The sequence below is a fragment of the Protopterus annectens genome, chromosome 4.part0 (assembly GCF_019279795.1).
Source record: "Protopterus annectens isolate FY-2018-M chromosome 4.part0, PAN1.0, whole genome shotgun sequence".
In the NCBI taxonomy this organism is placed as follows: domain Eukaryota; kingdom Metazoa; phylum Chordata; order Ceratodontiformes; family Protopteridae; genus Protopterus; species Protopterus annectens.
Genome location: NC_056733.1, coordinates 1,153,031,961 through 1,153,045,112, shown reverse-complemented (window position 1 = coordinate 1,153,045,112; position 13,152 = coordinate 1,153,031,961). Strand labels below are relative to the sequence as shown.

Sequence of the window (13,152 nt, the reverse complement as noted above, 5' to 3'; positions counted from 1 at the left end):
GGAACGTAATTTTGTGATTCCAGTCTCATGAGAGCGTTTTATTAACTTCAGCGTTTTACCAATTTTAACGTTTGGACCATCTTTTGGAAACATTGCCGTTTTGGGTCTACTGGTTACTTTTACTTGGTTTGTTTTGTTGTGAACTCAGTATCGGATATTGTCACAAAAGACAAATGGATCCTGGACATTATAGACAGAGGCTACAGATTCCACTTTCACACCCTTCCAAAAATGAGAGGCATGCCAAACCTGCCACACAATCAAAGGGCAGAGGCACAAAAACAAATTTCAGATCTCATGGACATGAAAGCTATTCAAGAGGTACCTGCACAAGAACAGGGTCAAGGTTTTTATTCCAGACTATTCCTGGTACCAAGGAAGGGCAAAGATTGGAGACCTATTTTGGACCTATCCATCCTAAACACATTTTTACTCGTGCCAAAATTCAAGATGCTCACATTACAGCAGCTTCTTCCCATGCTGGGCAAGGAGTCTTGGCTGGTAACATTGGACCTCAAGGAGGCATACCTGCATGTCCCAATCAGACAAGATTGCAGAAGATACCTCAGATTTCTTGCAGGTTCAACGCACTATCAATTCTCTGCATTGCCCTTTGGCTTATCTACTGCGCCCAGAGTGTTCACGAAATGCCTGGCATCAGTAATTGCCTACTGCAGACTGCAAGGGATACAAATATACCCATATTTGGACGATTGCCTGATCCAAGCGGACAGCAAGCGCATACTTCTGAAACATCTGGCTTTTGTAATAAGGTTGTTAAATTCCCTGGGATACACAGTCAACAAAAAGAAATCAAGGCTAATACCTTCTCAAACAATAATTTTTCTGGGTGCCAACTTGGATACAAACACCCAGATGGCCTACCTCACGCCAGAGAAACAAGGGCAACTAACTCAATACTTCAGAAAACTGGCAACTTTCACCAGGCTGACTGCAAGGAAAATCCTGCAGGCTCTGGGATTCGTGGCATCTTGCATCCTACTAATCCCATGTGCAAAGCTGCATTTGAGGAAACTTCAATGGTACCTGAAAAACCTATGGTCTCAGCACAGCCACAGCTTGGAAACAATAATACCACTAATTCCATGTCTACAAAAGGAATTTCTGTGGGGGCTCAAGCATGCCAAACAAACACAGGTCTCCCATTCAGCAAGCCTCAAACAAATCAAGTCATCACAACAGACGCCTCGGACTACGCCTGGAGGGCGCACATGGCAGATCGGTGCATTCAGGGCAAATGGTCCCAAAAAGAAAAGCACCTTCACATCAATCAAAAGGAAATGCTAGCAGTAATAAATGCTATTACAGCTTTCAAAGACCTTCTGCATCCAGGTCAACTATTGATAAGGACAGACAACACCACAGTAATGTGGTACATAAACAAACAGGGAGGAACTCATTCATACCACCTGTGCAGGCTGGCCATGTCACTTTGGGACATGGCTCTGGAATTACAAATCGAACTTCAAGCACAGTACTTGCCAGGCAAGGAAAACACGCTGGCAGACAACCTAAGCAGGAATATGACAGATCCACACGAATGGAAGTTGCATCCAAAAGTTTTTACAGAAATAATCCAAGCATGGGGAAGGCCAGACATAGATCTCTTTGCCTCCCACAAAAATCACCAATTGACAAAATTCTGCTCAAGGATTTTCCATCCAAAGGCCTGGAGAGTGGACGCTCTCTCTTTCAGTTGGACATCAATGACAGTTTATGCCTTCCCACCTCTTCCTCTGCTGCCCAAAGTTCTATTGAAAACCAGAGCAGACAGACCAAAGATGATTCTCATTGCTCCAGACTGGCCAAGACAACACTGGTACCCACTCCTGAGGAGCCTAACGCATTCCCCACCATAATGCCTCTTCTACTGTCTCAACACAACTTCAAAACTCTTCACAGTCAGCTGAAAACACTCAATCTAGCCGCATGGAAGATTCCTTAAAATCACAACAGACCCTACTCTCCAAGGAGGTACAGGATGTCATTTTGGAGGCCAGAAGACCTTCTACTAGAAAAGCCTACTCCGCCAAATGGAAACGGTTTTGTGCTTGGAATGAGAAAAAGGGCCAGAACCCTGGAATTCTGAATTCACCTCAAATATTACAGTACCTAGCTGAGATGCTAAGCAGTGGACTTTCATTCTCTTCCATCAAAATCCATGCCTCAGCCATTTCTGCAGAATACAACACTGATCCTCCTTTATTCTCTCACCCCCTCTTAAGGCAGTTCCTCAGAGGGGCTAAGAATATAAAACCCCCAAGGAAACAACCAGTACCTGCTTGGGATCTCAATTTTATTCTAGAGAAACTGACTTTGCCTCCTTTTGAGCCAGCTGCCTCAACAGAACTGCAATATTTGTCCTGGAAAACAGCCTTCCTGCTGGCTATCACCTCAGCTCGCAGGGTTTCAGAACTACAAGCCCTCATGGCTGTGCAACCTTTCATCATTTTCCATCAGGACAGAGTTTCCTTACGAACCAATCCTTCCTTTATGCCAAAGGTAGTATCCAGGGTAGCCTTGAATCAGGCTATCCACTTGCCTACCTTTTACCCCAATCCTCAAAACAAAGGAGAGACTACTACATTCCTTGGACATTCACAGACAACTACGTTATTATTTGGACAGAACAAAGCCTTTCAGAAAATCAGAGCAACTCTTTGTGTCCTATGCTACAGGGGCTCAAGGGAAGCCTATTTCCAAACAGACAATCTCAAAATGGATAGCCCACTGTATACGCTTTTGTTACTCTCTTCATGGTAAAACTGTACCTGCAGGCATCAGGTCTCACTCCACAAGGGCCACAGCTACCTCTGCAGCTTTCCTCAGGGGGGTTCCTACCAAAGATATTTTGGAAGCTGCCACTTGGAGTTCTGTGCATACTTTCTCCAAGCACTATCACCTGCCTTTGTACTCCAAATCTAGAGCAGGTTTTGCCACTGCAGTTTTGCAGGGCATCCTGGCTCCTCCTAGTTCCACCTAGTGCCTACCACCCCTTTTTTAGCTTTGGTATTCTACCCATCTGTTATGACTGCAGCTGTATGCACGATGAACATAGTACAGTTTTGTACCTACCATAAATGTAGATGTTCGAGTGCTAATACAGCTGCAGTCCAGGTTTCCCTCCTTCCCCTCTGGAACAGGCCTAATGGCTAACACCTCCTCATACAACCTGATTGGGGTATTCTTTTATGGTGTATTTGCTTGCAACTACTGTTTTAAAATTATACTGCATTGCATTATTACATAAATTTATGTATTGCCTTCCTTCTGGGGGCACCTGACATCTGGGGCAAGAAAAACTGAAGAAAATGGCGTCGGCTGGTTCTTTTATACCCCTGTCGCACTGACGTCAGGGAAGAAGCGACGACAACCGACGCCGGACCTAGACTTTGGAATTCGGCCGACCGAGGACCTGCCTGACGGCAGGAAAACCCATCTGTTATGACTGCAGCTGTATTAGCTCTCGAACATCTACATTTACGGTAGGTACAAAACTGTACTTTAATACATCCTGTTAAAGTGAATAAGAATCAGTAATCTAGACTGAAAATTAGAAAATGGTTAAATGGAATTCAATTTTGTCATTTATTACAGTACTATATATTTAACATATGTGACAGATGCCAGCATGTGACCCGGAAGTTCCTTGTACTGTGTTTTCTTTGTTGTCCTGTCTTAGAGATTATGCTTGGGGTGGCCAGTTAAGGTCTAGTAATGTTCTCCTGGATGTGTGTGTGTGTGTGTGTGTGTGTGTGTGTGTGTGTGTGTGTGTGTGTGTGTGTGTGTGTGTGTGTGTGTGTATGTGTGTGTCCCCTAAGCATGACACTAGCACTGGGTAATGTCTGAGTCACATAGGACTCCATCACATATATCAGCTGATATGGTGAGCATATATCTTTTATTTCCAGTAGTAAGTGTTTGAGGCTTTGGTTTGGAGCTGTTAAAATAACAGGTGTGTTCCCAGATGTAAATTCACTGGCTGCAATCTATTCTAATTGCTGTGGACATGAAATGTAGTACATCAAAGAATGTGATACAATCACAACAAAATATTCCTCCAGCTCTCTGTGTCTTACAGCATGAAGTTTGTGGTTGAGGATAGGGCTGGATGGGATGAACTGAGAATACCATTGTGTGTTTTATAATTGCACCATACTTTCAGGATTTAAGTTAGAAATTTTAGTGTAAGTGCACCTCAGACCTCAGATAGTGAAGCACTGTTCTGCAGTACAATTGTGTTTTGCATGTCAAGGTTTAAAATGGCATTTTTTCTTTTTCTGCTGTTTTTGCTCCCACTGCCTGCAAGTCATCAGCTCCCTGTTATCCAGTTAACCTGTAACACGACAGCTAACAGGGACCATCTTCAAGGCAACCATGGAATGTGGTTTGAGAGTTTTCTTCTTTCTAGCCCTAACTCCCTGCCATGCTTGGCTAAGGAGTGAAAAGGGGAAGTGCAGTGGGCTGACCATGGTGGTTGACCCTTATTTCTGCAAGAGATATTGCCAGTAAGAAGTCCTCCCCTTTTCCTGAAGTTTGGGAGTAGTTTCCCCAAGTCCCTGCCTAACAAATTGTCCATTCTTATTTTTTTCCTGATTGCCTGCAACCCTTCCCTGCTCTTGAGAGAGGCAAGTGGGTCACACCCCATCACTTCTCTCCCTCCCTGCCCAGCTCCTGCATTGCCAGGGCAGTTAGTCAAACCATGATTGTAATGATCGCAGTCAGGGCTGCATTCCTGTGCACTACAGAGCCTGGCTTAAAGAGGTGTTTTCAATCCTGGATCATTTGCTCAGTTATTATAAAATCCCCCATTTTCGGCATTATCATGCCGTGCAGAATCAAATTTATCTTTGATTTGCATCTTGTTTGTTTCTTGAAGCAGTCTGTCTAATATGGGCAGGCTTTTTGCATCACTTTGATGTATTTTTCGACTGTAATTATTGTGTTCTGTTTTATTTTTGTTTTGATTTTGTGACTTTAGATCCTCCAGACAGGGCAAGAAATTATGGAATTGGACACCAGTGGATTTGCCACTCAGGGTCCCACAGTCTTTGCTGGAAATATTGGGGACAATAAGTATATCGTCCAGGTATCCCCACTTGCAATCCGATTGCTTGAAGGAGGTAGGTTATCACAAAGGCACTGATAATGTTTTTTTTAAATGAAGAAGCAGTGTTAAAATCACTTTAGCAGTAACTGTATAATTGTTTCAAGGGACAGACTGATTACGGAAGACCACATCATCATCATCATCATTATTCTCTCTGTAAGGAAACTCAAACATGGCCTGGCACTGAATTGGGCGATTTTAGTTGTCAATAGTTCATTGTTGAAAGTTTTAATCTGTAAGTAGAACATAACCATTGGGGGCACTCTTTGCAGAGCTCTGGTCCTTCTATTGAAATGGCTGCATTGGTGAATCTTAATGGAACTTTAGCATGCTTTTAGTTTATAGTCTCTGAGAAATCAAATGTTTACAGTGACATGATCAGCTTTCATTCCCTCCTGTCTCCTTTGAAACATCTCTGGACTGCTTTTCCATTGCAGTCATTAGCTGCTCCCAGATTATTTTGCTAGAATCCACTGATGCCTTGTGCCTGATTGCCTTGTTTAAAGCTAACCAGTTATGAGACTGCAAGCAGCCAATTATTTTGCCTGCTGTAGCTGCAATGGATATCAGGAAAGGGCATGTGTATCATAATTGTGATGCTTGTGGAACATTAGGAGATTATTTCCTATTATACTGAATGAAGAACATTGTTTTGTTAACCAAGTTGGTGAACTGTTTCCTATGATACAGTTGTGAGCCAAAGCAGTAATAAAGGATAACAAGCTCGACTGTTGAATAGCATAAAGCTCTAGTGCTTCAGTAGTAATTAAGGAACTGTTCCCAATAACACTTACAGTAAGTACAGAAGATGTTGTTTATTTTATTTTACATTTGTTGACCGGGATAGTCCGACTGGATGCATGTCCATTTTCAGCGGAGGTCCGGGGAGAAAAGCTCCAACAGAAACAATAAAAACATGTTACAAATATAATATTGACAAAGATTACATAAGCAAACAAGAAAAAACAAGTTCCACAGGTTAGAGTTAATCCCTAGTGAAAGTCAGGGGTAAATTAAACAATAAGCTGATTGCTAGATTTTACACATTTTAGATGAGAGTTAGCCAGGCTTGATACAATGGCATAGCCAGTTTAGTGCCAGATGTTTGAGTCTAGTTTTAAATTGACCAAGGGAGGAGAGTAAAGTAATATCATCTGGAAGTGAGTTCCAAGATCAGCCTACAGAGTTTGCAAGGAGAGAGTCACCAGCTGTGTTGCTAGTTCTGCTTGTCTGAATTAGTAGTCTGTTAGAGGATTGAAGCAGTCGTGGATTGTTATAGGGGGTGGTAAGATTTTTAAGTGCAGGGGTATTATCCGGATTGTAAAGGATTTTATAAGCCATGTTCAGTTGGTTATACTGGATTAGACTGGGTAGTTCAAGACACCCAAGCTAGTTAAGATTGATGCAATGGTGTGTCCTAAACGGCAGTCCAGTGGCAGACCTGGCAATGTGGTTATAGCAGGTTGAGAGTTTAAGTACAGTCTTGTTTAGATTAGAGAGTAGAGGGGATGCATACAGAAGTGTTGAAAGAAGGTGAGAGCAAGCTATGGCAATTTTGGCAGGAGAAGTTAGGAAGGCTTGTATTCTGTAAAGTGATCCTAGTTTTTTATTGATGGTTTTGATCGATTGGTTTACATGTATGTCGAATTTTAGATTGTTATCCCTAAGGTACTTATTTACTTTTTGTTGCTTGGGTTAGTCCCACTAGTCACGGCCTGCTTTCAGAGGAAATTGGCTGTAGCACTTGTACTTATTAGGAGTAATTTGGCCTAGTCACCTGAAAGTTCCCACAGTCTCTTTGATTTCATCTTTGTAGTTTTTTTCAGTAAAAAAGTGAATGATATAGAGCTCAAGCAAACTTCTAGTTTCATTAAAGATGTGTGGACTGTGTGTGGTGTGGTGGGCAGTGGAGTTTGTGTGTGTTTTTGCCCCTGAGGTCTCACTTGTTTGGGTATGTTTTTGTTGAGGGCCTCCGCATATGTGGGTGTGTGTTGTGTAGGCATGGGTGGTGATTGAGGTGTGGTGTTTGTGTTGACAACCTTCTCAGTGCCAGATATACTGACTTGTGAGGGAGAGAGCATAGACTCTAGGTTCTTAATGTAATTGCCTCTCTCTCAAATTGTGTTCCTAGGTTTTAGTAATAAAGGGTTGTGTTTGTACCTGAGGCAGTTGCTACACTGTCTCAGGATGCCCATATCAACCAGACTGGCAGCAGAAACTGTAGGAAATTATCCACCTATATTTGTCAGAATTTGAGGGAGAGAGGCAAGAGAGAGCTAAAGGGGTAAAACGTAGAAGGTCTAAGATGAATACTACTAGCTGATCACACAAGTGCTTCTAAGGGAAAATTTGTAGCTGGAATACCTTGCTTTGGGTTAAAAACAGTGCAGCTGCACTGCGTGACGTGCAAACAAGCCCACCAGCTCAAACATGGTGTTTAAATGCCACAAAACAGAAGAGTTTAATAACACAGAAATCTAGCCAGTCATGCTAGCTCTGCTTTCTTTACCAATCAGCTTGTACCAGACAAGGTCCAGGCAGCTTTGCTACAGTCACTAGCAGAGAAGATAGGCCCCTACCAACACAAGATGCCAGAAACACAGAAAGCAAAAAACAACTCTGGCTGCAGCAAACCTGTATCCAGACTATGGTACTCAATTTAAGGGTTAGGAACACAGTAAAACTCACAGAAAAGCACATATTAACCACTTAAAGAGAAAAAACAGAACTCACAGTATGAAAAAAATACAGTTAAACAGTAATAAAATGCAGTAAAATGCAGTTAAACTGTAATGAATTACAGTAAATAATGAAGTAGTACAGTTAAACATTAATGGAATGCAGTTAATCAGTAAATTGCTTTAAAACAATGCAGATGTGATAAATTAGCTGTAAGGCACAGATAAAAACAAATAGCCAAATGCAATAAAATAAATGAAAATGAATGAAAAGCACTTGGATTGGTCATGGAGCCTCAGGAGTTTTGTAAAATCGTCCCAGAGATGATGCACCTTAGCAGAGCTTGATTCGCTGGTGAAGGGTATGAAGTCGGACACTCAGTTTTATGTCATTGTGACTGTAATCTTCAATAACTTGCCAAAAAAAGCACAAACTTGGAAGAAAGAACAGACCAAAAGTGTAAGGCAGTATCAGGGAGACTGACAGACTTGCCATAAAATAGTCAGATTCATTACTAACTCCCCATACAACTCACACCACTGCATTTCTTTAAACTCTCTTTAATGGCTTGAACTTCCCCAATTTCTGCTATTTTATCAGTTTCATATGCTACACTCTGTTCTTTTTAATCCCTCCTTCTGTCCTTCTCTATCTTCCTTAGTCTCCATCTACATCCCATCCCGGACCCTCCATTCTTCTACCAACAATTACTTGATATCTACCACCCAAAAAGGTCAGTAGGCAAACTACTCTACAAACACTCCCTTGCCCATGCTTGGAACAAAGTTCCCTTTGACTTACGTTCAATCTCCCACACCTCACACTTTAAAAATGAACTAAAAGCTTATTTTCTCAGTTCCAGAACCTGCCCTTGCCATGAACCCTACCTAGTCTTCCTTCCCTTTATGTACCCTCAAAAGGACCACACTTAGTACCTCATTACACCTCTCTCTCCAATGTGTCTACTATGCATTTGCATAATTTTATACAAACAAAAACATTTTTTTGTTGACCTATTGAACTGTATCATTGTAAAATTGTTACTTAGCTTCTTTTTAATGCAACTTTATGCATGTAACCCAACATATATGAATCTTTTTTGCTGTAACTACTATGATATCAATATTGTTTAAAATTTTACTTGTTTAAAATGTACTACTGGAGCTTTTCTCCTCGGGTCTCCTCTGAAAATGGGCCACAAGCCCAGTTTGACAAACCCGGTTAACAAATGTCAATAAATAAATATAAATAAAATAAATAGGGAGAGTTGAAAGCATGGTTGAAATTTTAAAGAAATTGGTCTTAAAAAAGATAAATGTATATTTTGATGGAGAATTTGGGTGAGACATTGCAATGCTTTATGTAACAAAACTGGGACTCTTAAAAGTTTGGTCATAAATGTTAAAATTTCTGTGCCTGTGAAATAATTGCGTCTGAAATAATTTTGTTTGTATATCTGTAAATAGCATCCTAAAAAAAAATTACAAAGAAGTTATTGTTGAAGAGGTTTACTGTTGAAATGTCGAACGGCACTACATCGACTGTACTATAGTTGAACACGGAAGTTCGAAAATAGTAATGTCGACGACAAAAAAACAATCTAGGAATGGTTTTAACATGGGTCGAGGTAGGTGTTCAGTATTATTCAGAACTACAAACATCTCCCCTACCTCGACCCATGTTAAAACACAGTCCTAGATTGTTTTTTTGTCGTCGACATTACTATTTTCAAACTTCCGTGTTCGACTATAGTACAGTCGATGTAGTGCCGTTTGACATTTCAATAGTAAACCGTTGAAGAAATATATAACAAAAAGCCCATACTCGTTTTGATAAATAGATTGGGATCTTTTGCATCCACTTGATCTACGACCAAATGTAGGTGGGACATCAGTTTAAAATTTCATCTGAAGGATGGCCCCTAGGAAAGCAGCCCCTGTTGTCACACATTGTTAATATGAAGGATGAATCCAAGCATGTGGTGTTTTGATATTTTTTTAAAGCTTTAATAAGAGTAGCTATACTTTTTTGAGGCTTGCATGTGATGAGGCAATGCATTCCTAATTTTAAGAATAGCAAAACCCTCATAAATGGTAAAATATTGGCTCCACATTCCCCATTCCCACCCTGAAGTCACGATCTCCTTCCTGGAAAAGTCAGGGACTTCGGAGCACATAATAGACAGTAATGTAGCCTTTGACAATCATCTGTCTACAGTAGTGAGGAAATCATTCTATGTTGTGCAACTTATAGATAAAGGTATAGAATCTAGGTCCAAGGAAGTCATTTTTGCACTGCATCCAGCTGACTGAGGGCTACCTGCAGGCAGATAACCCAAGTGTGATGACTGCAACAGTGAAACACGAAGAACATCTCGCCTTAGCTCCTTTTGGTCCCTGTGTAATGACCTCCGGGTCTGCTGCAGGATTTTTGTACGGCTATTTGTGAGAATCTGGTAATCTGTAATATCTGTCGGGTTTTCTGGGAGCAGGTGGGAGGGCGTCAGGAGTTAAGCTGGATTCATGGAAGACATCATCAACCACCTCTAATATTGGTGGGATGGCCAAGGGTCTGTGCTGTGGCAGGTCTAGAAACTCTCGTAGTCTTTTCTTAGACTGAGGGAAGTCCTGGGATTCCCAGTGGAAATGTTCCCTGAGGATGTGAAGGGTTTCCCCAAAGGAAAGATCTTCTGGTGGGGAGGCAGAAGGAATGGATTCCTTCTGCATCTGAATCCTCATAAGCAGTAACAGGTTGTTGTTCCTCTTCAAAATCTGAATAATCAGACTCCTCAGAATCCTGTTCTGTCAGTATTTCAGGGGATGGGTCTCTTTTCCTTTTAGAAGGTGCGGCCTGACAACCCCTGATAAGGGTGATAAGATCCTCTGCCATTTTTAAGCATTTGAGCTTGGGGTGGTGGAGCAGGAGTAAAATGGTGGCTAGAGGTAGTTTTCCTAGGAGTGGCCTTGCCTCTAGGCCTAACAGTATCCATTGGTCTGAGAGAAACGGTAGTCAGGGGAGAAGACGTTGGTTTTTGTCTAGATTCGGTAGTGCGAAAAACCTCCTCAGAAGCCGGTGCCCTAGTCGCGGCTCCAGACCCAACCAAGGCAGAGACAACCAAAGGCTCAGAAGATGAAGATTTCTGCGGCATACCAGACTCCAAAAGGGTCTCAGTAGAGGCCTGCAAAGGTATCGAATCGGGCATCAGGGGCTGTGAAAGCGCCTCACTGAATTCCAGAGAACTGACTACCTGCTTAGCAGTAGAATTCTCATGTTAAAGTGGGCACAGAACCGGCAACGGGGGACAATCGTGGTCCTGGGCCTAAACAAGTGACGCAGTGTGAATGGAAGTCTAGATGTGGTATTTGCTTTCTACAGGTGAGACAATTGTTAACTTTTTCTGACATCGGTTAGTGCAAGAAAAAAGGATCCCCAATGGGGTACTTAGCTCTAGACGTTTTCAACTGTAATTCAAACTCTGGTAGTGATCGACCGGCACACTTGCGAACTGCTTCTGCTACGGGCAGAGTCTTGGGATTTCTGCGTTGGATGCTGTCACCTCTTCCATGACATTAGGTCGTCGGGGGTATAAAACATGCATCCAACGCCATTACATCCGCTTTTCTTGCCGTGCGGGAGCCCAAAGCAGAAGCAGTTTGCAAGTGCCGGTCGGCCACTACCTGAAATTTTCATTTTTCGAGTTTCAAGCCTGAAGTCTTCTAAAGCTAAGTACCCCATTGGGGATCCTTTTTTCTTGCTCTAACCGATGTCAGAAAAAGTTAACAATTGTCTTGCCTTTGGAAAGCAAATACCTCACAGAGATTTTCATTCTTACTGCGTCACCTGTTTAGGCCCAGACCATGACGTTCCTCGCTGTCGGTTTTGTGCCTTGTTCAATGCCCGAATTATTTGTCGGGCTACTTTTGTCACTAAATTCTTTCACTGTCATTCTCCGTATTCCGAAATTGCTTTGATAAGCCATGTGACTACCGATCTTCCAAAAAAAGTAAGGATAAAGACAGAGACAGACCGCATAGGTCCAAAACTGCCGACGACGCTTCCATTAAGCTAGTTGCCAGTCCGCTGGTACTCGGGCGCTTTCGCAGCTCCTGATGCCCACTTCTGCAGATTTGCAGGCCTCTGCTGAGACCCATTAGGAGTCCGGTAGGCCGCGATATGCTTCTTCGACTATGGAACCTGCGGATGTCTCTACCTTGGATGGGTCCGGAGCTGCTGTGCAAGCACCAGCTTCTGAGGGTGTATTCAGACCTACCGATGTTCGTATTAAACCGACTACTTTGTTTCTTACTAAAACTACTGAATTTCTCAGGCCCAAGGTTCGCACTACGCCTAGAAAACCGATGACCAAAGCTCATTCTCAAGCTCCCATGCCACAGAAACAAATGCTTAGAATGGCTGAAGACCTCATTACTTTAATTTGGGGAAGCCAGCCTTCCCCCTCTAAAAAGACAAAGAATTGATTTTTCTTCCGATTCCACAGACCGTGAGTCCATTGACTGTGACCCCTCTGATTACAAGGACATACCCTAATCTACCTATGAGGATTCTGATGCAGAGGATTCTATTCCCTCTGCCCCCCCCGAGGGCTTTTCTTTCAGTGAAAACTTGCATACCCTAAGAGAGCATTTCCGCTGGGAATGCCAGGACTACCCACAGTCCAAAAAGAGACTCGGGGAATTCTTAGACTTGCCTCAGCACAGGCCTCTAGCTATACCACCTGTCCTGGATATTGTAGATGATGTCTTCATGAAATCCAGTCTTACCCCCGATACCTTACCCACCAGCTCATAGAAAGCCTGATAGGTACTATAGAGTACCTGACTCTCATACATTTCTCTCTAAGAATCCCACTGCGGATCCAGAGACCTAAAGGTATTAAGGCTACTACAGCCAAAAACCCTACCCCTTCGGACAGGGATTCTAGGGCTTTAGACAGATGAGGTAAGAAGGTATATACCTCTGCAACTCTTGCCATCAGGGCTTTAAATTGCCAGTTTCACATGTTGAAGTACCAGCAGCATATTATGGAGGTAATTAAACAAAAAATGTTGATTCCTGATTGTGCATAAAATAAAAATTTACAAGAGTTAATGCATTCTGCAAACCAAGTTGGTAAACATACTCTGCAGTGTGGTTTTGATGACTTAGAAGCATCTTGCAGGACTGCTGTCACTGGGTCTGTTCTGAGAAGGCATGCTTGGCTGAAGGAACAAATATTGCCGGACCATGTCAAAGCAAAATTACTAGATGCTCCATTAAACCAAGAATGTTTGGCACAAAAGCAGAAGTAGTTCTTAAAAAGATGGAGGAAAACGCCAACTCTA

The 13,152-nt window shown here is 42.3% G+C and overlaps 1 protein-coding gene across 1 annotated transcript in view; it reads left to right on the top strand.

Annotated features, from left to right (window-relative positions):
- The window catches only part of CPSF1 (cleavage and polyadenylation specific factor 1), a 2,236,766-nt gene that overhangs the window by 1,289,162 nt on the left and 934,452 nt on the right, over positions 1-13,152 (top strand). Inside the window, exon 19 of the mRNA XM_044069873.1 lies at positions 5,003-5,144. Coding sequence (XP_043925808.1) covers positions 5,003-5,144 — 142 coding nt within the window. The remainder of the gene's footprint in view (positions 1-5,002; positions 5,145-13,152) is intronic.